Raw genomic sequence first — 23,602 nt, 5'->3', positions numbered from 1 at the left:
TGATAAGTCTTTTGCAAAATGTCTTCATAAAGGCATGTTTAAGTAGTTAGATGTCTAACATTAGAAATTAAGAAATATCTTAGATATCTTTTCCGTTCTTAGTTGAGAAAATTAGCTCTCAGTATTTTCCTCTTAGAGGAGGTATAGTTTTTTTCTTCCTATTTTGAAGATCACAATGACAATCTGTTGTTATTATATTATTAAGAAAACATATCAATTTCTAAGGAATGTTTGCCTCATTTTGTTATATTCTAATTCCATTTGTAAAATGTATTGTGGACAGTAAAAAAGTCTGCCTACCTGTCTTCTGTTTTAGAAGTTAAGGTAGCCCTTCATCTTAATTATCCTATTATTTTGATAGATAGGCTAGAAATACCAAGCTCCTGATGAACTTGTTAGAAATCTCTATTTCAAGATTGATCTTCTAATGTGCAGTGCATAAACACTGTTTGGCAAAATATTTGCAAAGAACACCTTCTCAAATTGTTTGAATTTCTTAGAAGAGCTGTAAAATTACTTTCCCACAAAATATGAAGTAAAACAAGAAAATGCTGCTTGGTTTTTCTTATTAAATTTCTTATTCATAAATAATTTCTTGACATAAAGAATGACTCAACCACATAATACATAATTGTTGGAAACTTCTATAAGAAAACTTAATGTTTCAAGTCATTTCATAATTAGAGAAGCTTAGAAAATGAGAATGCAGAAGCTTCTATGCTTATGCTGCTCAATGCAGTTATTTTGCTACTACCTTCACCTGTGATTCTAAACAGACTTCCCAGATATTGTGTGTTTTCTTTCATATTCTTAGTATTCTCTAAACAAATCTTTAATCTCTGTCTTTCTTGTCTTGCTGTTTTTTCTTCTTTTCTACTTCAGCCTGTTCTGCAAACTAGCTGCTCTTGTTAGACATAGGATCTCAATTTTTGGTAAGTTATCAAGAAAGGTCTTGATAAAGCTAAAAATTTGAAGGATATCCAACAGTTACTTATAAATTCTCGTGCTTTTGTAGTTACTTCTTTTTTGCTTTTCAAGATTCATCATACACTGATTGGTTTGAATTCCATCGTCCAACAGTTGAATCTGATGGGTTAATTTCTTGTTAGCCTAGAGGGATGTGGGTAAATACAACATACCTGTTTCAAAAGTAATGATTAGAAAACTAAGACACCGCAAGATACGAAGCTTGGAATACTGCAAAGTGATGAAAATGAAACCTAAGTAGACCCTAATTACTCTTTTCATTGCTTTTATACAAATGCACTTAAACAAAACAAAAAAATAAAGTTTTGGAACCAGTTGTGACTCTCCCTGCAGTGACACGGGGCAGGACATGCATTCCATGTCTTATTTAACCTGCATACTTTCAATAGTGACGTTTGGGATCATTAGATTATTCTACGTTCTTATTCTATGTTCTCTATGTTATTGTACCCTCACTGTCTCTCTCTCTAAACAGGTAGTGATTCTACAACAATGGTGAGCTGCCTGCACATCTTGGCTCAGTCTCTGGACACTCGGTAAGTTGTAAATTTTCATAACAATTACAAACTATTCAGATGTAGCAGAGGTTTTCAGGGGCAGTTAGATTTTTCCCTTGTTATTTTTCAGAACTGTTATGAAATCAGGATCTGAGCTTGTTAAAGCTGGATTGAGAGCTTTTTTTGAAAATGCAGCTGAAGATCTGGAAAAAACTTCAGAAAATCTTAAACTTGGAAAATTTACCCATTCACGAACACAAATCAAAGGTGTTTCACAGAATATCAATTATACTACAGTAGCATTGCTACCTGTCTTGACATCAATTTTCGAGCATATTTCACAGTATCATTTTGGAGTTGATTTGCTTTGTAAGTATTTTATTTCATTTTGAAGTTTATTATGTTACAATAATGCAAACACCTTTTTAACAGTTAATGATGCAAGTTTCCCACAGAAGATAAGTTTGCTTAATTTTGTTACTTTTTTTTTTTTTTTGCCTTATTAGATTAAAGAAAACTCTCATTTCTATTCCTTGTGGTTTTGTTTCCATATGTTAGAGAAACTTTTTTTTTCTTCATTATTTTATTTTAAAGTTTCCTTGAATATTATTTTTTCTCTTGTATTTTAGTTTTAAAATTTTTTGAGGTGCAGCAATATGTTGTTCCAAACTTTCTTATTCCTGGGTGTTACACTCATAGGCTGTTGTGGTTTAGATTGAAATTACATTCTACAAACATGATAATCTGCACTGTTTTATTAACAAATGCTTGTTAGCCTCTTGGAATATCTGATGATCTGTCATTGTTTCTATATTTAGAAAGTTTAGCTGAATAAATACTTATTATCTGCTTCTTATTTTTCTCTAGTGGGTGATGTACAAGTTTCATGTTACAGAATTCTTTGTAGCCTCTATTCCCTTGGGACTGGGAAGAACATCTATGTTGAAAGGTATTGAGTGAAAAACTCAGCACATGAAAATCTTTTTTATTAGGAATATATTCTTAATGTACTAAAACAGTTTGAATGAAATGTAAATGAGAAAACAGTTTGAAGGTGGTTAATATTCAGTTTGGGTTTAATGTAGTTGCCTGTATCTTAGAATTCAGTTCTACACAAAGAAATGCCTGTTAATGTTAATGCAGTTATGTAATATATGCTAGAAACTGGAAGCCTAGTAAAAATCTTTTCTTTGGTAACTTTTAGTATCTGTCATATACAGGCAACGTCCTGCACTTGGTGAGTGCTTAGCATCTCTTGCAGCAGCCATTCCAGTAGCATTCCTTGAACCTTCTCTCAACCACTACAACCCATTGTCTGTCTTCAACACAAAAAGTGCAAGAGAAAGAGCAAGTAAGTACTATTCCTCAGTGAGAGAAGGAGGAGGAAAGCTGTTTACTCCTATCCAAATGTTAGAAACAAATTGTAATAATTGGAGAGAGAAAAAAAAAAAAAAAGACAAAGCTCCTATCATTGCTATAAGATTACTTGCCATTTTAATGTTGTTCAGTATTGTTAAGACTGTTAACGTTGTTCCCTTTCCTCTAGCAGATGTCAGTGCTTTTTTTATGTGTACAGGAAAAATATCATTCTTGCTTAGTTGTTTAACAGTAATCTAATGCAGTTCTACATAAAGATGTTCTGACAGAACGTGACTGTGATTCCGTGTAACCTTAATGAACAGGTGTCTTTTTACATAGTTTTTCTTCACATGTTTCTATCCCACTTGAGTCTTGAGAAATTCTTATATCTGTCTCAAGTGGGAGACAGATGTGTGAAGTGTTTGTAAACAAGGTGTACTTGAATTTTAATTTTACTCGTAACCTTAAACTGTTTGCTGTATTACTCAAAACTAGCCTGTATGCTGAAATACAGCAAAACTTTTCTTTGTATTTTGGATTTAAACTTAAATGAATGTAGATGTTCTCCCTGTGCTTTGTTAATTAACCTCTTCACATTCTACTCTTTCCTTTCCTGCCTGCAGTTTTAGGTATGCCTGATACAGTAGAGGAGATGTGTCCAGAGATCCCTCAGCTGGATGGACTGATAAAGGAAATTAATAATTTAGCAGAGTCTGGAGCAAGATATACTGAAATGCCTCATGTAATTGAGGTTATCTTACCCATGCTGTGCAACTATTTGTCCTACTGGTGGGAACGAGGGTCTGAAAGTGTTCCTGAAAGCGCTGGGCCTTTCTGTACAATGATAACATCTGAGCATCTGAGCATCATTCTGGGAAATATTCTGAAAATCATTAACAACAATTTGGGAATAGATGAAGCATCTTGGATGAAAAGAATTGCAGGTACTCTAAATATTTCTAAAGAGTATTTGTATCCAATAATATGTAATTACTGAATTATAATTTACCATATTACCCCCAAGATATAATATTTTTTAATTAAAAATAGAAGGATGGTTCAGTAAAAAGCAGATAAGGAACAATAACATTTTAAGTTCAATATTATTTTTATGTATGCACTGTATCCTCACTGTAAGAAGAGATATAGTGTAATTCTTGCAAGAGTTTTTTACTCTAGTGAGCTGCATTATATCATGAGCATTTTAGCTTGCTGAAGTCCAAAAAGGAATTTTTGCCTACTGTATCCCATATCCTCCCCCCGATCTAAAAAAAAAAAAAAAAAAAAGGAACGCGACTTGCCAAAACGATGGTAGTTAAATTGTCCTGGTAGCCAGAAGTATCCTGGGGTGCATCACAGCAAGCAAGCACAGCACTGTTGGTAGATGGAAGGTATCATCCTACTCTGCTCTGTGCTGGTGCAACATCATATTGAGTTTAGGATACCACGATATATGAAGGACTCAAAGCTAGCAATGAGCATCTAAAGGAAGGCTACAAAGATGGTGATGGGCCTGGAAACATGATTTATGAGGAACAGATGAGGTCCCTTGCCTTGTGCAATCTATAGATGCCTGAAGGGAGCCCTCTTAACAGCCTTAGAGCTTCATCATGAAGGGAGCAAAGGGGCATCTCATCTCTGATCAGCTCTCTGATTCTAATTCTGTGACAACGACAGGACCGGAGGGAACACTATGGAGCTGTATTTGGGGAGAATCAAGTTGGTGCTAGGGAAAGGTTCTTCATCAGAGGGCTGTCAAGCACAGGAACAGGCTTCCCAGGGCAATGGTCATGGTGCAGAGCCTGATGGATTTCAAGAATGATTTGAACAGCTACAGAATTAAGTTTTTTTGAGGGGGGTGACACATATAGTCAGGAGTTGGACACAATTATCTCTTTCAAATTATGATGTTCTACAATCCTGTGATATAATACTGAAATATGTAATCTGAATTCCCAGTAACTGGCTTTTAATCTCTCAGTACACATGATTGAGAAAGCTGCATTCATAATTTAATAGTTTCACAGTGCTTCAGAAATATGTGGAGCACTATAGTACTATGACCTTGGTTGCCTGTAACTACAGAGGATTCACATTAGTACAATTAGAAGAACTGACTGTTTATTAACCTTAAGATCAAATATTTTTTTTTTTTGTGTAGTTTATGCTCAGCCTATCATCAGCAAAGCCAGACCTGATCTGCTGAAAACTCACTTTATTCCAACACTGGAGAAATTGAAGAAGAAAGCTATAAAGATTGTGATGGAAGAGGAGCAACTGAAAGCAGATAGTAAAAGTGACACTCAAGAAGCTGAGCTGCTTATCCTTGATGAGTTTGCCGTTCTTTGTAGAGACCTCTATGCCTTCTATCCAATGCTGATACGTTATGTAGACAACAACAGGTAAACTAATAATAGAACTCAACAATTAAACAACCCAATGTTATTACACAAGAGTATCCCTTTCAGAAGGAGGGGGGGAGAGAGAAATACTCAGTAAAAGAGTTTTTTATTAAAAATCACATTTTAAACTTGTTAATTTTATTTTCATTTCTTTCTTTTAATCAGAGCCAACTGGCTAAAGAAACCAGATGCAGATTCTGATGAACTGTTTCGAATGGTGGCTGAAGTTTTTATCCTCTGGTGCAAATCACATGTAAGATAAGACGTATACTTTTTTCCCCGATTCAGTATATCCATAAATCTAAATGAAGTACTTGTGAATGAATGGATTGGTAGTTACTTGTTTATGTATTTATTTATAGAATTTCAAAAGAGAAGAACAAAATTTTGTCATTCAGAATGAAATCAACAATTTGGCATTTTTAACAGGAGATACCAAGAGCAAGATGTCTAAAGTAAGTTAATAACAATTTTTGGATCAACTCAGTCTTTCACCACATGTTTAATATGTTAGAAGTCTCTGAAAATCTGCTTAGATTGCTGCTTCTTGGCTGATGGAAGAAACAAAAAATAGCGTTGCTTATTGATGACAGACGTGGAAACAGATATGCACAATGAAGGTTAAGTGTCTTAGAATTAGTTATTAAATCTCTTCTAAATTTTCAAAGACAGAAGATTAAAGCATAGAACTTGATTTGAAGTAGCTTCACGTATAAGAGGACACAGGTTGTAATGCAGGTTGTTGGTCCTTTAAAAAAATAAAAAGAGGATCTTTTGTAAAATAAGTGAAGAAATATTGACTGCCTGAACTTTTTCTTGTGCATTTCAGTATTGTTCTATCAGGTTTGATGGAAGGAGTGCTGTATTTGCGTATAAGTCTTCATTTATACATAAAGGGTGCCACGTGTGTGCTGTTTTTCTTGTTTCTTATTAATGACTTTGTTCATTTCTTTTTTACTCATTTTCAATATGATAAGATGCTGACATGATGATGGGAAAATGCATTTGTTACCTTCATAACAGAGAAAATGTCAAGGTAAAAAGTGTCTCTGACATTAGCTGAGGGAGACTGCTTTACTCATAACAAGATTCACAAGTGAGTTGAAAACTAATTGCAAATTAGTGTTGGTAAACATAGCAAAGAACCTTTTCATTTATTCATATCTATAATGTGCTTAGAGAAATCCTTATGAAAGTATTCCATGGACGGAGTAAGTTTTATTTGTTTGTTTCTGTATATTCTGATTTTATCTGTAACTCAGCTACTACATACGTCACACTTTATATAGTAAAGAGCCAGAGAAAAAAAGTCTCTTTGAATATTTAAAAATTCTCTTGAAAAAATTCTTTACTTTTTTTCTACATTTGGAAACCCAGTTTGGGCAAATGCTGTTGTTGGAAAATTTACAACTAAACATATCAGATCAATTTCTCATTGTTGGATCACAAATGATAGTGAATAGCAGTTCTCAAACTATGCAGAGAATTCTGTATTTGAAGGAAAGGAAATATTTAATGCATTTTCTTGTTTTCAAGATGCAGCTCCAAGAGAACAGTAAGAGTTGTCTGTGTAATTGAGTAAGAATTGAGTTGTCTGTATAATCCTCATTAGTAAGGCAAGTATTAGTAAATACTAGGAGGCAAATTCCAGGCTATATGTGATGTTAATCGCACACTAACACAAAACTCTAATATGGCACTTGTTAAGTATACATATAACACATATATTTTCACATTTTTATGTTATAATTGGTCTGAGGAAATAGGAATGCAATCTAATTTTTTAATTTCAATTCATGGTAAATTAGAATCATATCATAAATATTTAATCTAAATTGAGTTTCACAGAAGAATTGGTAACATGACATAAACTGTTGTCACACTGCAGTCAGTCTGGCATGGCAGGAACAACGAAACAAATCAGCAAAAAAAAAAAACCAACCCTGAAACCAGTAAAAGAATCCTTCATAATGTTTTGATTTTAATAAAATCAGAGGAATTCAGCATCAAGAATTGATATAACCCATAGTTGAAAGGCTTTGGTTTTGAGATTAGATATTCAAATACTTGTTGTGTAAATTTTAAGTAATATATTGCTATACATATGGATTTGGATGCCTGTGTAAATATGCTTTTCTTTGTTTGGGTATAGAAACACAGGGAGAATATGCAAATTTTTTACATGCATATGAATTCTTATAATAATGAAAAATCACGGTGTTTAAGGATGTTATACCTGGTTATTGCTAATATAGAGACAGAAATGGAACTCAATATTATTCATGACCGGGTATTTTGCTAAAATTGTAGCATAGCTGTGTGAACTGATTGCAGAACAATTGCAGATCACTTAGGCAATTTTTTTATAATTATGTAAAATCCCTGGTCCAATACACAAGGCAATATTTAGATATGTTGGTTTTATATATGTGTTTTATAATCAGGAAATTGATAATATTTTATGTCGTGAAAGCATTCTTAAAGATAAGTGCATTTATTAATGTACACATTTAGATCTGAATATGAGCAAGAAAATACCTTAACTACCCTAACTTCAGGATATGCTAAAAGGTTTGTTCCTTACTGATATAATCATAGGGTAATCAAAAGCACATATTACATTAGAGGAATAGTATATTTTATAATTATCTACTTGAATATTGACAGTTTAGAAAGTAACTGTTTTGTGTATGACAATGGAATAATTAGCACTTTGCCCTTATTAGCAATTTCTCTTTGCTTACATTTGTTTAATACTGCAATTATATAAAGTATTTATCTGGTACAAGAATGTGGAGATACATTCATGTGAATGTTGGTACTGGCAATCAGTCCAAGAAACAATAGTTCAGTCTATTAAAGGAGAAGGGATCTCTGCTGATCTCAGACAGCTTTAAGCAAGTCTGCCTTACTGCAGAGACATAATGAGTTTTTTTAATATTTAGGATATTGTATTGATAGTAATATGGGGTATATATCAATTGTGGAAGGTTCTATATCTTCATATGCCATATGCAGGAAAAAGAGATACAGCGAGCGAACAAATTAGGATTAAGTTATTTTTCCAAAGCTAGTAACAGTGGTACACCATTGTGATTTCATTATACTAAACTTGTTAATATTTCCTCAAATAAACTTAATAACAGCTGAGAAAGTTTTTTAATCTTTCTTTTCTAAAAAAATGGCAGCAGAGTGCTCGGAGGGGAATGGTAAGTTAGAGAACTTTCAGTCTGGGAGAGGCTGGTAACACAGACTGCATTGAAATAAGTGTTGAAATAGAGAATTTGAATTTCAGCCACTGACCTGTTTATTTGGTTGCTTTTTTTGTTTGACTGGTTGTTGGCTTTTTTCCAAAGCTTTCATTGGTTTCTGGATGAAATGGCATTTTTATTAAGTTGTAATAATTCCCTATTGTGTTTTACAGTTAATTGGGATAAAAGGCTAAATGTTGACATTTACTTTTACACAGTAAAGGTGTAATACATATGTGGGCAATTTTTATGTGTAAGCTTTGGAATCAGAAACTTCAGTTACCAAACACTTGGAATTCCTAATGAAGTTTTATTATATCAACCCACACTTATTAACTTGTATCTATTTTTTACAAAGTCTTCGGATAGGCCTATTAGACAAGTCTGAGGCTGTCAAATAATTCCAGTTTGTATAGGTAATAGCATTGTGGTGGTGCCCATTTGTAATATGCAGTGCATGTTATCTGCAAATTTGTGATTATTGGAGAATTTTATACTGGGTTTTTCTGCAAGAACTTGAGCTCTATTGTTTGAGAATATTTCCTTTGATTATATTGTGGCAGATTATGTAGGGATTACTTTAGAGGTCATTTCAAATAAATTAACGTCTTGTTTTTACTTCTATTTAGGCTGTATCTGATGAGCGATGTCTGTGCAGAATCTACATATTTCACACTTTTGAGTTAAATTTTATTTTTCTGAGAACAGTATTGAAAATTTAATGCTTAATTTGATTATTAGTCTGTTGTTCTTCACTTGCAGGTGGTCTTCATTATTATGTGACATAAACATAGTGGGATATAAAAGAGATTTTAATAATAGCTTGATGTCAGAATTTTGAAGCCAAAAAGGAAACTTGTTTGGTTTTATGAGTTGTTATTTTTGTTTTTAAACTAAAGTTTCCTATAATATTTTCCCATACCCAGTCAAGGACTATTTTATGTTATAGCTGAATTTTTGTGCTGTTTTACTGTAACAAGAAGGTCTTGTTATCTTTCTGAGATTACACGACACAGCGATAACCCAGCTTTGGGTGAGAATACCTGGTTTATTTAACTGCATATGTATGTTATTAAAATAACACAGGAGAAAAAGTGTATGTATGAGTTACAGCTAAGTTTACAAAAGTGCTCTCGAAGTGAGTACTGCTGAGAGATGTGAGCTTAACTCAAGTTTTCTCTCAGGCTACCAAGAAAACATTTTACACAGTGGAAAAAAATGTGTACATAAATGAAATGTCACATCTTCACAGTGCTGTTTGTGGGAGGGGGTAGGAAAGGGTTATATCAGTGAAATATTTTTCATTATTGTGTTATCTAGGCATGGCTCTTTTTAATAATATGGGAAAAGATGCGATGATGACATATTGTTATGCTTAATTATTAGATGTGCAAGTGTTAGTGTATAATGTTATGCTGAATAGCAAGATAAGATTAGAAATTCAGTCGTTTATTAGAAAGTAAGCTGGATAAAAGTTATTTCGTTAAGTTTTCTTTTGATTATACATACATGGTTTGTTTATTTTTAGCTACAAACTTACAGTAAGTTTTGTCTTAGTAGAGCTGAGTAAGTTTATTACTAACCTGTAAGCTGTCATCTTTTCATCTCTTTTACTTATGTTTTTCCCTTTATTTTTCTTTCATACAGGCCATGCAAGTAAAGGTACAGGTCAAAGTGCATGATGTGTCTTTGTTTTAGCTTTAGAGATAATCAGGCTCCAAGCATTCTTTCCATTGACCATAGCAGTGGCGTCACAAATTTGAAGGCCCCAGTCCCTTAAACTATCTCACAGTGAAAGTGATGTTCAAGCAGAGCAGCTGAAATTGCCTTCAGATCACCCAGATGTTTATTTACTTTAAAATGTAGCAAAGTTTCATTTTTTTAATTTAGATGAACATTTCCCCTCTGCTGTCCTTCTGCATTCTGCTTTGGTTTTGATTTGGCTTCCATTGTGTTTTCGTTTTCTAGTATATTGAAGCAGACATTCTAACTAAGTAGAGTCATTGCAAACATGTATTTGGCTTATGATATTCATGAAAAGTATGTGGGACAAACATGCTATAACTTGTACCGTGTCTTCAGGTGAATAGTGGATTGCAATAGAGTGAATTAAGTCCAATTAGGTACAGAGTTGAAATACTACCTTTTGCCAAAATTAAAATAATTCTTCATAATCATGTGAAGTGCAAGGATGCTTTTCAGTAATCCTTGTATTCAAGACTTCCTTAGTCTCTAATGAACCATAGTTCATCTTGGCATCATTCGTATTAACTTTTTAAATAAAATTTTATGATACAGATGCATACTTTACAACTTACGGTGTGCTCTTCATTAGTGATGCGTAATCAAGAGTAAAGTGAATCCTTTGGCATCCATTTGAATGGTTTCCCCTTTCATCTTTCCTTTCAATCTGTGACTGGAGAAGCAGAATGGTGCCTGATGGTGATTTAAAGAGTTCTTAATCAACTGAACTGGAAGCCTAAGTTAAAATTGAGCCATTGTGGTAAACAGTCCTCATTCTGATCTTGGATTTTGTCAGACTTTCCCGTAACTGTATTATTATTTAGGTTTCTCTTTGTGACTCTACTTAATCAGAAAGGTTTGCAAACAGACAGCAGAACATGATGGCAGAGGCAGAATGGATCTTTTTTTTTTTTTTTCATGTTTTAAAAGGTTTAAGCTTTTTTTTTTTTTTTTTTTTTAACTTATTCATACCCAGTTATTAATCTAAAAAAAAGAAAATAAGGAAAATTAGATGTGTAAAATGTCCCCAGGCATAAAGATGCAAAAAAGCAAAACAATCCTCGTCCTTTTCCTTTTTTTTTTTTAATTTTTAATTTTTTTTAATATATACATGTGTATATTTTGGTATTCCTAACTTAAGATGCATAGTGACGCCACTGGAATATAGTGATACATTGTGGGACTTGTTTGTCTGCTGTCAATGTAGAGTACAAATAATGCCATTACATCATTGCTTTTTCTGAGGCACTTCCACACTTCAAAAGCAAAGCTTTGAGGCAGAGTACTCTCTTGCAATTGCTAGTTCCTTGAGAAAGGAAGCCACATCCCTTGTGAGTTCCCTCTGACCTGCAAAAATGCTCTCAACACCAGCTGCATACACAGGGATTCACCATCTAGAAGAAAGTACCTGCCAAAATTTACCACCAAATAGAATATGTACGGCTACTTTTTTTCCTTTCAGTGATTACTGTGATAATAGCATGGCAATAATTCATAAATATGAACTGCAATAAATTCTGCTGCATTCTTATTTGGAACATAATATAACAAGTAAACAGTAGCCAGCAAAACTTAATTGACAGAGGGAAAAGGATGTGGAGGGTTAAATGCAAGCATCCGCTGTTTTGTAGTGTTTTATCAGCCTGGAGGCCTAGTCCTGAAATATTGTCTTAGGCAAAACTCCCCTTGCGTGTAGTAGGAGTTTAATCTAGGTACAAAATTCAGAACTGGGCTATTTTTATGTTGTTGTTGTTTACCATATGTTCATTAAATATATGGGTCTGTTCTAAAGATTTTGGTTCTCTGTCTTATAAATGAAAAGTTGCGTGAGATATTGTTGTATTCTGTCTATTGTAAGAAGATCGGACAAATCTGTTGTGTGTTTACTTCTGTGTCTCTTTGGTCTCCTTTTCCTCTTATTCATCACCTGCAAAGCTGCTAAAAGGATTAACAGATTTACTTATATTAGCCGAATCCGAAGGACAGTGCTTTTCCCAGAGGCATTGTTTCATTGGCATTTTATTACATTGAATCAAAGTCTTTTAGATAGCAGTATTTTTCATTTGAGGCAAATCAGACAATATTCACTCACTCAGACCCTACTTGTCTGTATCTTTATGTAAGTTTCTAAGAAAAATATAAGCATCTTGAATTTGTCTCTATAGCTTTGCAAAGTAATATTGTCCCCAGAGACTGACCCAGCTTTTAACTCTAGAGTTGTTTCTGGTTTGAGAGGAAAAGTACAGAAAATATAGTTAGATTCATATATGTGAACGCATAAAATACTATCTTGCTACTATTGAAATCTTACTTTTACTGCAATTGGAGCATATAAAAAGTATTCCTTTATATTTCCCACTGAAGACTGTACACTCTCCCTCTAATGCAGCACTTTTAGTTAATATACATAGGAACATAGTTTCCTTGGACCATTAGGGGAAGAACATGTTGAAAAAGGGTGTGCTTGGAGAATAATTACATCCATTTACCTTCCTATCATTTATTTAATTTTAATATATTTTCTTACAGTCTGGAGGACAAGACCAAGAGAGGAAGAAATCAAAACGCAGAGGGGATTTGTACTCCATACAAACATCCTTGATTGTAGCTGCACTTAAAAAGATGCTTCCTATCGGCTTGAATATGTGTACTCCAGGAGATCAAGAGCTCATCTCATTGGCTAAGACCAGATATAGCCATGTAAGTAAATAACGAAGAATTAACAGAAGTTTAATAACCTGAGACGTAAATATCTAAGCAGTTTGTATAGTAAAAATGTCAATGCACTGCATGCAATTATGGCTTCTAATTGTGAAGAATTTTGAAGTGGACACAGTAGTGAGTACAGACAGCTACCATTGTTTCCATGTCATTTTCCATTTCTATACAGTGTACACTTAGATGTACATGTGGCAAGTGGACAGGTGACTAGAGTGCAGCCCTGCAGAAAGGGATTTTGGGTGATAGTAAGCTCAGTATGAATGAACAGTGTGTCCTGGCAACCAGAAGGGCCAACCTTATTCTGGGGTACCTTAAACACAGTAGATCTAACTAGTCAAAAGAAATGACTGTCTTGTCCTGCAATATTTAGCCTTGGTGCAGTATTACCTTCAAGTAATGTGTACAGTTTGGGGTTCAAAAGTATAAGCATGTAAAGCTGTTATAGATATGAACTATAAAACTATGGATATAAAAATATTATGAAGTGCTCAAAGGAGGGCAAACAAAGATGGGGAAGTGTCTGCAGGGCAAGGCATATGAGGTCTCTTGGCTTGTTCGTTCAGCCCAGAGAACAAGAGGCAACGGGGAGGCCTCATTCTTGCCTGGGACTTACTCATGAGTGGAAGCAGAGGGCAAGCTCTGATCTCTTTCCTCTGGTGACAGCAGTAGTTTTGTGGTCACGATTAAGGAAAGCCTTCATCCCAAGCCCTTCTGGTAATTTATGTACTTTCCAGCACTGAAACAGTAACTATTTGATGTTGTGCATGAATCATATTCACAAACTGAAAAATACTTGTACCTTTCTACAGAGGGACACTGATGAAGAAGTCAAAGAACATATACGTAACAACTTACATTTGCAGGAAAAGGTAATAATAAAAGAAAATCTGTCTTAAAGATGCAGGTGTGGCATAGCACTATTAAACATGAAAACTGCAATTGTTTATTACAGTCTTGGTACTAAAGGACAAAAAGTGAAAAGCTATTATAAAAGTTACCATTTCATTATTTTTCCTTATAATATTTTCAAGGCAATAAGTGGTTTCTTGATGGCTTTGGCTGGTATTATGTTCAAAAATCATGCCCATTGATCTTAAGTTCTTATTCAAGTAGTTCATTTTTCTTTAGCAGAGAATGACTGTCTTGTTGCTAATAAATTTGAGCTTTCTCAATTTAGACACAGTAAGTATTCCAGTGTGTTTCTTGGTATATACTTCTGGAGTGTTGAAAAAAAGCCCAAACTATGGGCTTTTGTTGGCTGTGACTCTTCACCTACTGAAATTCCAGCTGTCTTTAATAAAATCTGTAAAACGGCTTTACACTGTACTGAGTGCAGAAGCCCAGTAATCTCAGCGTTAAATGTGCTACCTTATTTGAAATACAGATGTATCTGTGCAGTTTGAGAAAATAAAAACACAGAACCTTTCTTGAAAACTGAGTTCAGAATCTAAGGCTACTTTTCTGAGCAACCAGCAAATGCTAATCTGGACTAAAAGGGACAGATAAAATGGGTACATATATAATATTCTTCATTATGCCACAAGGCTGCAGAACAGGCTGCCCAGAGAAGCTGTGGGTACAGCATGTCTGGAGGTGTTCAAGATGGGGTTGGATGGGGCCCCGGAAAGCCTGAGCTGGTGGGTGGCAGCCCTGCCCATGCTAGGTGGGTTAGAACTGCGTGGGCTTTCTGGTCTCTTCCAACACAGCTATTCTATATGGTTCTACAAGACAAATAGTGGTGGTAGTCCAATTCACTATCTTCATTCAGCGTGCTAAGTATGAGATATGTTGCTTTTTAGTCTGATGATCCAGCTGTGAAATGGCAGTTAAATCTATATAAAGACATTCTGAAGAGCGATGAGCCTTCTGACCCTGAGAAAAATGTGGAACGTGTGCAGAGGATATCAGCTGCTCTCTATCATCTAGATCAGGTATAAATTTATATATCTCTACTCTGCTTGTTTTAAACTAGAATGAGGTTATTACCTCATAGAAATGATTTCCCATTAAGTTAGTGTCATTATTAACGTTTCCAGATAAGAGTAATTATTATACATGCATGCACGCACACACACCCATGTGCATATATGCAACGTTTTAAATGATACCTGCCTCAGTACCTAAGTTTACGTCCAGAGAAAACTCAGGACATATTTGCCTCTGCAAATACATTCACATCAAGGAGTCCCATCCATATGATATTCTTAAGCCTCTCTGTATAAATTCAGAGGTATTGAATATAAAGCCCAGAGGATTTTTTAAAATTACTTAAAAACAAAACCAAAAAACAGATCTGTTTCCAAATAAAGCAGAACATTGTGATATTTTATAATTTGTTAACTATGTGGCTATCAGTGGCTAACAATGAAACTTTGAATAAAAGGTGAAGAGTTTCTATTGTATATACTAAAATGCATTTTCCCATAGGTTGAACAACCACTGAGATCAAAGAAAGCTGTTTGGCACAAACTTCTGTCAAAACAACGCAAAAGAGCTGTTGTTGCTTGTTTTAGAATGGCACCGTTATACAACCTACCCAGGTAAATGGCTGAAAGATTCATTCTTCCATAACTTTCCTTTACATTTATCAGTGGAAATGTTCTACTTGTATGTATAACTACAAGTTTGCTAGTTGTTTAGCTTATGTGATAGAGCTTAAAAGACAAAAGTGTTGGTTAGGTTATCAGCTAATTCCTCACAGCAGCAAAATATTTCTCTTAAGACAAATAACCAGAGGGGAAAAAAGCCATAGGAATTACACTGCTTCAAAATCAAAATGCTTCATTTTTGCCAGCTGTTCTCTGTATTCCACCAAGTTTTCTGTGAAAATTATAAATTATGTTAAGGTGCATTTGCTCTTTCTGTCTCTCTTTTTTTTTTTTTTTTTTTTTTTCCCCCCACCTCTGATTAATTGTGATTTAATCTTCTGCGTTTGTATTATTATTACTTATATAATTATTTTTGGTATGGCTTTTCTATTGCATGGATGCTCCACGCTTATGTAAGGAAATCTTTAGATATTGTGTCAGAATGTTGCATTAAAGCGGGTACTGGGGTAGAACAGTTCAGAGTGAGATTCTGGAAATGTGTTTTGCTCGGCTTATTAATTCAGTAGAAACCACCACGTCTGAGAGAAAGTGCATCCTGTGCCTATGTCCGTCTGCTGCTTTAAACCAAGTATTAATACCATGTGGCTTGGCGTCCTTACCCTTACCCTATTCCTTTTCAATGCATCTGCTTTATATTCAGATAGAACCTAAGAACATCACTAATTAGATTTGCTTCTTAACTTCTTTTGTGCTCTTTCCTCTTCAGTGTTTAATGTTTTTGTGCACTGATTTATATACATGTTTCATGTTAGCTAAAGGTCTGTAGCTTTGCCACTAATGTACTGAGAAAAATGCTAGGTACGCACAAGACAAAACTTCAGCTGTAAAAGTAAAACAATTATGAAAACTAGCAGTTGTACATTATAGCAGTTTCTCTAAACTTTCCCATTGCTACCAAGCAGTTCTTATTGAGACAGAGAAAATGAAAAGGTTTAACGGCAACACAAAACCAAACCAATTAGATCTGAAGTATTGACTTTATTATTTTTACAAGTTATCTTTAGAAAAAACAAGAGAAAATCGTAGATATCTCACTAGAACATTTTTGTGAGTGGTTTTTATATCAGTAATCATTAAATAAGTGTGCAGAATATAAATGAGCACCCAAATGATAAAAATAGTTCATCTTATTTTTGTCTTAAAGATATATAAATATTTAGGATTCTTAAGGTTGATGGAAAATATGCCAAGAGCTCAAATGGGTTCTGGATCTAAAAAGTGGGGTTGTTTCTTCTCAAGCTTTGTGGTACATCCATTCTATGGTGGAGCTTACACCTCATTTCAGTATGAAGATTAAGCAAATCTGTCCAGTTATTTCTTCCCTCAGATTCTAAAAACAAATTCTGATAAAACTATTTTTACTGATTTATTTTTGTGTGTATTTCAAAAAAGGCAAGGGCAAAAGCGATCCTTGATAGATGTAGAACAAAGTTTTAAACTTCATTAGTTTTATAGACACGTTTTTCTAGATAAATCATAGGGTTCTGACAGGAAAATAAGGCTATCACCCTATTTTACACCTAATTGCAGTTATAACTACCTCTGTTATTTAAATTCATAAAGTTGCTAAGATAACTTTGAACCCTGGGGATTTATTCTCAAGTGAAGTGTGATTAGTGTGAAGAGCTATGTATATCCCTTTGCACCATGACTTCAAGTGAAGTTTTCTTGTATATTTCCTCAGTTTAGTTTTAGCTTTATATTGGGGGTATTAGTTCTAGATGTGATTATATATTTAAAAGGCAGTAAGCAAACTGGTTATGATTTTTGCCTAGAAAATGATGATGTCTTCAATGAATGATCAATTGTTTCAGTGATTTTCTAGAGATTCGGGTGACTTTCTAAACAACATAATGTTAACTTATTTAAAACTAATTATATTCAGTATGTGTTCTTATATGTATCATGTTTTAGGAATTCCAATAGGGTGTTTCAGCAGTTTAAACATCTGTTCAAGTGCCAGTGTTTGTTAAATCACAGAAAACTTATTTTAAACAATTTCATGATTACTCCAAATACTCAGTTTTCTGAGAATTACCTCAAGATACAAAAAAAATAGTAGCTGTATTGTGAAACAATTTTATTTTTTGAGGAAAAAAACATCAGTGAAGTTTGGAAATGCTGATTCTTCTGTTCTCTGTTTAATGAATGACTGTGAAAAGCTACCTTATTTGATAAATGGATTCTCGAAGATACTTGTATTTATGTTCACTACCTTAAGAAAATTTGTATGGTCTGTCATATTGTCTGTCATCTGTTATATGCACATAGATACGAAGATACGAAGATACACATAGATAGCGAAGTTATACGTGGCAACATTTCATACAGAGTTAACAAATACATTCTTTCTGACTATTTTATTGAATTTAACTTGTACTTTTGTTGTTAGTGCTTCATTGAAAACCTATATGCTTTTCTTCAGACACAAAATTAGCAATTTCTTCCTGAGCACCTTTCAACGTGTTTGGCTGGAAAAAGTACATGAAAAAACTCAGTATGACAGGCTTATACTCAAGTTAACGGTAATGTAACTTGTGGAGAGCCTCTTCCTTATGCGCACACTTATTCCTTCCCAGCCATGACTTATTGTTGCCATAAAACATGAATTTGTACAATTTTCAGAGTAGATTCTGATTGGTCAGTTTTTGAAAACTGATAATAAAAAGGCACCCAGGTAACAGCAGGAGAGCACAGAGTTGACTGTACACCAGCATTATTATAAAGTAAGAATTCATGTGCACAATGTCCGTAGCCAATCCATAGTATAGTAGTCATTTTATATAGTTACTGGTGCAGGATAGAATCAAAAGGCTGTGTAGAACAACCTTCAGAATATCATGTAAAGCATCTCAAAATATATATTTTTTTCCCTTAAGTACTATACAAGGATGGAATAGTTTGCCCAATCTTATGTGTAGTCTTATTGCCATGAGTCGTATTTTGGGTGGAACAATTACCAGATGAATTAGTTAATACTGTGTAATATCAATCAATATACCTAAGAGTTTTCTAAAATTGTTCTTTTCTTGAGCTTTTATGCATTTCTTTTTCATTTATAAGTGGGAGAAAAAAAAAAGAAAAAGGTTGTTAAGCAGTGGTCGGTTCACCTGTAACAGTTCATAATTATTTTGTTCTTCAGGGCCAGCATCTGTCATCTGTGTGTTAAATCTAGTAAACTAAATTTACATTTAGTAGGTGTATGTGTTACCCTCTTATTATCAAATTTTTAAAGTATATATTTTTCCCATGCTTGTTTTAAGTCACCAATCACACAGTTTTTCTCATAACCTATGTTAGCACTCTTGAAGCCTTCTGAAGAAAAAGTTGTGCATGTGCATATGTGTGTATTTAAAAAACAAACAAAAAAAAAAAAGTTCAAAAATATATGCAGATCTGTCATTGAAAATTAGTTATGTTTTGTGTTTGGTTTCACTGACCAATCAGAGGATCAGAATTGTACAAACACTTATCCTTACTAATCATTAACCATCTGAGCTGTTTTACTATGTTCCTTTACCCCTCTTGATCTCACTTTCACAACCCCCCAGGCACCGTTCTATTAACCTCTTCCTCCATGGCTATCAGAACTATTGGATAGAAACAGAGGAATATTCATTTGAGGAGAAACTAGTTCAGGATTTGGCTGTAAGTACTAACATAATTGGGCAGATTTTTTGGTGCCCATTGTAGTGTACATCTTATGTATCTATTATGACCTATATTTTATTTTAATGTACTGTATAAATATGCATAAATTTATAAAGTATGAATTCTTATGCTTCAGAGCATAAGGTCATTTTCTGCTATGGTCAAGAAGACATCCATCCTGTGATGCACAGTGAGATGCATCAAGGTATTGTATGCCTTCAGTTGAATTATGTTATACTTATTCTTGGGAACTGAAATGGTTTAGTTCAACTATCAAACTATATTTGTGATTATGGTAATTCCTATGTTCCTATATTTTACTTTTTTTTTTAAAGCTTGACCTAGCTGATGCTTCTCCCCTTTTCAATTTTCATTGACACATAGTATTTAACATTTTCAGCTTTGATACAAATTATTTTTTGTTGTTTTCTTGTTGGTTCATCATAAAGAGATGAAAATATATGCAGCCATATTCAGCAAAAGTTTGGTTTACATGTGTACTTGATGGAAGTGCTTGGTAAACTTAACCATTTTGTTATTTAATATTGATACTGAAAAACAATATTTTCTTTATATTCCACTTCTGTAATCAGTTTTTCTAAATTAGTATTGAAGGGCCCTGGTGTTACCTAAACACCACATGTATGAATATACAGCTCAGTGGATCACATGAAGATGCATCAGGAGATGCTGCAGTGTTAGCAAAGCAGTTAATACTGTGGGTTTTCAACCCCCCAGTATAGAACGTTGTATACCACAGCTATTATATTCTTCCCATACTCTGAACAATTGAATGGTCATAGTTTTTCCTTCATTCTCTTGCTGCATTCTGCTGAAGGACAGAATGTGACCATTAATCAAAACTGCAATTACAGTTCCTTCAGTTTTACTAGTAAATTAAACATTTATTACCATAATTACAATAATGTTACAATAATTAGTCCCCACTGAAGGGTTGCATCACAAGGTGGAGGGATGGTACGCTGCTCCTTTGACAGTGTAGCTATCTTTGCTTTCAAACTGACAAAAATGTTTAAAGTTGACAGTAAGAATAGTTCTATTCTTATATCAAAGTCACCTAAAACAGACACATGAAAGTAATTGAGCAAACACCAGCCTGAAGAAGATTCTTCTGATGTTGTTGTTAAAAATAATTCTATTTATCACTTGGTTCTGCTTAAGCTGGACTTCCTTTTAGTTCTGGTCCAGTGAAAACATGCAGGCAACTTCTGCTGAATAAGGCTTCTCTAAGATTTTTTCGTCTTATTCTTAATGCCTTGCAAGCGAGAAACTTCTGATGGTATTATCAAATGCAAGCAGATATATCAGACTTTGTAATTCCTTCCTAGTTAAACATTCAAATAGTGTTGTGGGCTCTGGTAAGCTGCTGAATAAGGTAACTACATTAATATTACATTAATGTAAATTAGACAAAATTACTGAAACCCTTTCCTAAGCTTACTGGCTCATATTTTTTCTTAATCACGAAGCTTAATTTGTATATTCTGATATAAATCTTTCTAACACAGACATCTCCAAAAAAGGAGGAAGAAGAAGAGGAAGATACAGAGAAAGAACAACCTGACCCACTTCATCAGATTATCCTTTATTTCAGTCGCAATGCTCTCACAGAGAGGAGGTAAGAAAGAGCCATGTTGAAAACTGAATTGAGTAAAAACACCCAGAAACTGAATTTCTAGTAACATTACATAAGTGAACTAACATAACTGCAATGTAGTATTGTCCATGGTGTATACTACTTCTTCGTTTGTTTTTGTTTTTTCGTTTGGTACTCTAAGCAGTCCTCATAGATACAACAGAATTTTACAGTAGAATAATAATGGGATTTCACATAGATTATGAATGTTTGCATTGATCAAAGTAGTATTTATGTATTATCAGGAGTATTATCTTCTTATTGCTATGTCATTGCATATTTTTAAATATCTTTTCTTTACAGCAAACTAGAAGATGATCCCTTATATATTGCCTATGCTGCCATGATGGCAAAGGTAACTATAATTTCAAGCTCCATCCATAGCTTCACTCAAATAGTTCCTAATGTTTTTTAAACATTTTCCTTGTCACTTATGTGGACTGCTGTATCCTACTAATTTCTACATTTGTAATGGAAAAAAGAAAAAAGATGTTAAGAGTTATATGTGTAGTAAGGATTTTCCTACTTTAAAATGATATTATAAAATTCCAGTTTATGTTACAATCCTGTTTATATTACTTGGCACAGGACTGACTTGAGAACAAGTTTGGCAGTATTAGTTGATCTGTAATCCTTTAAGAAATTATTTTGGAGCTTGCATTCCTTCAAAAGGAAGCTGACAGTGTTTGCAACCTATTGATTACAACTCATGCTCCCATGTCAGGAGAGTTTGACTATGAAGGCAAATATTATGGGTTTAAATAGAAAGATGACATGAGAACAGATAACCTACAGTTACAAGTTACATATATAGTTGGAATTATTCAAATAAAAAGGGAATATCAGCTTCTTAGTATGTATGGACACAACTCTGTAAGGATTACAGGGATCTAAAATGTTCTAACTCGATTTAGTTATGGCTTCAAAAATATCTTGCAATTTTTTTCTTTGTTTAATACCAAAACTGTTGTAGAAATAGCCACCATATTTCATACTAACCAAAATTTTGTGATTTTTGTTTCTAACATTAAAAGAGCTGTCAAGAAGAAGAAGAGGAGGAGGAGGAAGACAAAGAGAAGACATTTGAGGTGTGAATTAAAATCTTACTTCTTTCTGATTGTCTGAAGTGGATGACAGCATTTTAATTATAAGCACTGGAATAAATGAAAGGATACCACAGTGTATATTGAGTAGCTTTATTATTCATGTAGAAGAAAGGCAGTGTGAAGGCAGATGGCCTTCAACATCTTCAGGTTTTTCATCTGTATATGCTGCTTGAATCAATTCCAGACTGTATTTATTATTACTATTATTATTTTTCCCATACTTAGGAGAAAGAAATGGAAAAGCAGAGAACTCTTTATCAGCAAGCTCGCTTGCATGATCGTGGAGCTGCTGAGATGGTCCTTCAGATGATCAGTGCAAGCAAAGGTAATGTTCAGAGAACTGAAGTACATACTGTAAACTTTATCTTGTATAATGCTATACATACACATATGCATAATGATGAAATACATATATCATATACAACTTTTTATGCATATGATATTTTTATCATCTCTGATTCATACATGATACATAATGCAGCAAAAGTGTGAATTGCAACTATGTTAGCTAAAATTTCTGAGCTGCCTTTCTGATTGATCTGTTTATAATTGCAAATTTTATTGACAGTCCCCTTGTTTGGACAGGTCATACGGGACCCATGGTTGTTGAAACACTAAAACTTGGTATTGCTATTCTAAATGGTGGGAATACAATAGTTCAACAGGTAACGCTTTTCTAACTATTCAGTCTTGCTTATATAAAGGAAACAACTAATTGGAGAACTCTAGTTCTATTTTTATTGTTGTTAATTTAATTTTAGGCTAAACAATGAAAATATATTGGAGTATTTTTGTTCCAATAACAGTGATATCATTCCTTAATAGTGATCTGCATTTTGAATGGTAATTTAGGGCATTTTTAATTTACAGAATTTAATATAGACTTTTTTCCCCCAAATGTGTGTACTCTAGAAAATGCTAGACTACTTGAAGGAGAAGAAGGATGCTGGATTCTTTCAGAGTCTTTCTGGTTTGATGCAGTCCTGCAGGTAAAAGCATAAATCATATTATTACAGTTTCGCTTTTATTGACATTGATGGCCCAGGTGTTTTTTGGTTTTTTTTTAATTTCAATTACACAAGTCACAGACTCTAGAACTCTTCATTTTACTGAGAATATCTGTGAATCAGAGGAATGCTGTGTTAACATCTTAAAATATTCTTCCGACTGAGAAAATAAAGTATATTTTACGTATGCTTTTGAAGTGTTAGTTAGGAGAGGCAGAAAAGCAAAATGTAATAAGTCCTTTACTGGTCCCATATCCCTCAAGCTTTCTGGCTGATTCTGAGGATGGATGGTAGTCCATTCACTTGTCAAACCAGAATTTCCAATTAGTTAAAGTATAAGACTCTCCTAAAAAGTATGGAAAATTATTGGTGTATCTCATTACTCTTACAGTAGACATACTCCTTTCCTCAGCCATTTAAAGCAACAGAATGGTTCTGAAACACCAGGCTGAATGACAAGTGGAGAAGATATCCGAGGAAGGAAAAACTGTGGAAGGAATGATGACCTGCACTGCAGAAGTTATTATTTAACAGTTGCAGCCTAATTAAATAACATCTGTACTGTCTTTTTTCACAGTTATGTAGAATAGTTTAGTAAATACCTGCTCAAAC

The 23,602-nt window shown here is 33.9% G+C and overlaps 1 protein-coding gene across 3 annotated transcripts in view; it reads left to right on the top strand.

Annotated features, from left to right (window-relative positions):
• RYR3 (ryanodine receptor 3) overlaps positions 1-23,602 on the top strand; it is a 164,034-nt gene that overhangs the window by 117,231 nt on the left and 23,201 nt on the right. For all 3 annotated transcript variants that reach the window (XM_085549030.1, XM_085549031.1, XM_085549032.1), the window contains 21 exons: positions 883-932; positions 1,463-1,523; positions 1,615-1,853; positions 2,352-2,433; positions 2,705-2,835; positions 3,467-3,787; positions 5,005-5,245; positions 5,411-5,498; positions 5,608-5,700; positions 10,144-10,158; positions 12,769-12,939; positions 13,770-13,829; positions 14,760-14,891; positions 15,388-15,500; positions 17,995-18,094; positions 20,750-20,859; positions 21,181-21,232; positions 21,912-21,965; positions 22,209-22,308; positions 22,569-22,648; positions 22,896-22,972. In XM_085549030.1, the coding sequence (XP_085405156.1) occupies positions 883-932; positions 1,463-1,523; positions 1,615-1,853; positions 2,352-2,433; positions 2,705-2,835; positions 3,467-3,787; positions 5,005-5,245; positions 5,411-5,498; positions 5,608-5,700; positions 10,144-10,158; positions 12,769-12,939; positions 13,770-13,829; positions 14,760-14,891; positions 15,388-15,500; positions 17,995-18,094; positions 20,750-20,859; positions 21,181-21,232; positions 21,912-21,965; positions 22,209-22,308; positions 22,569-22,648; positions 22,896-22,972 (2,370 nt within the window). The remainder of the gene's footprint in view (positions 1-882; positions 933-1,462; positions 1,524-1,614; positions 1,854-2,351; positions 2,434-2,704; positions 2,836-3,466; positions 3,788-5,004; positions 5,246-5,410; positions 5,499-5,607; positions 5,701-10,143; positions 10,159-12,768; positions 12,940-13,769; positions 13,830-14,759; positions 14,892-15,387; positions 15,501-17,994; positions 18,095-20,749; positions 20,860-21,180; positions 21,233-21,911; positions 21,966-22,208; positions 22,309-22,568; positions 22,649-22,895; positions 22,973-23,602) is intronic.

The sequence above is a fragment of the Coturnix japonica genome, chromosome 5 (genome assembly GCF_054131305.1).
Source record: "Coturnix japonica strain WE chromosome 5, WE-NBRP24, whole genome shotgun sequence".
In the NCBI taxonomy this organism is placed as follows: Eukaryota; Metazoa; Chordata; class Aves; order Galliformes; family Phasianidae; genus Coturnix; species Coturnix japonica.
This window is presented reverse-complemented; position numbering and strand designations above follow the sequence as displayed.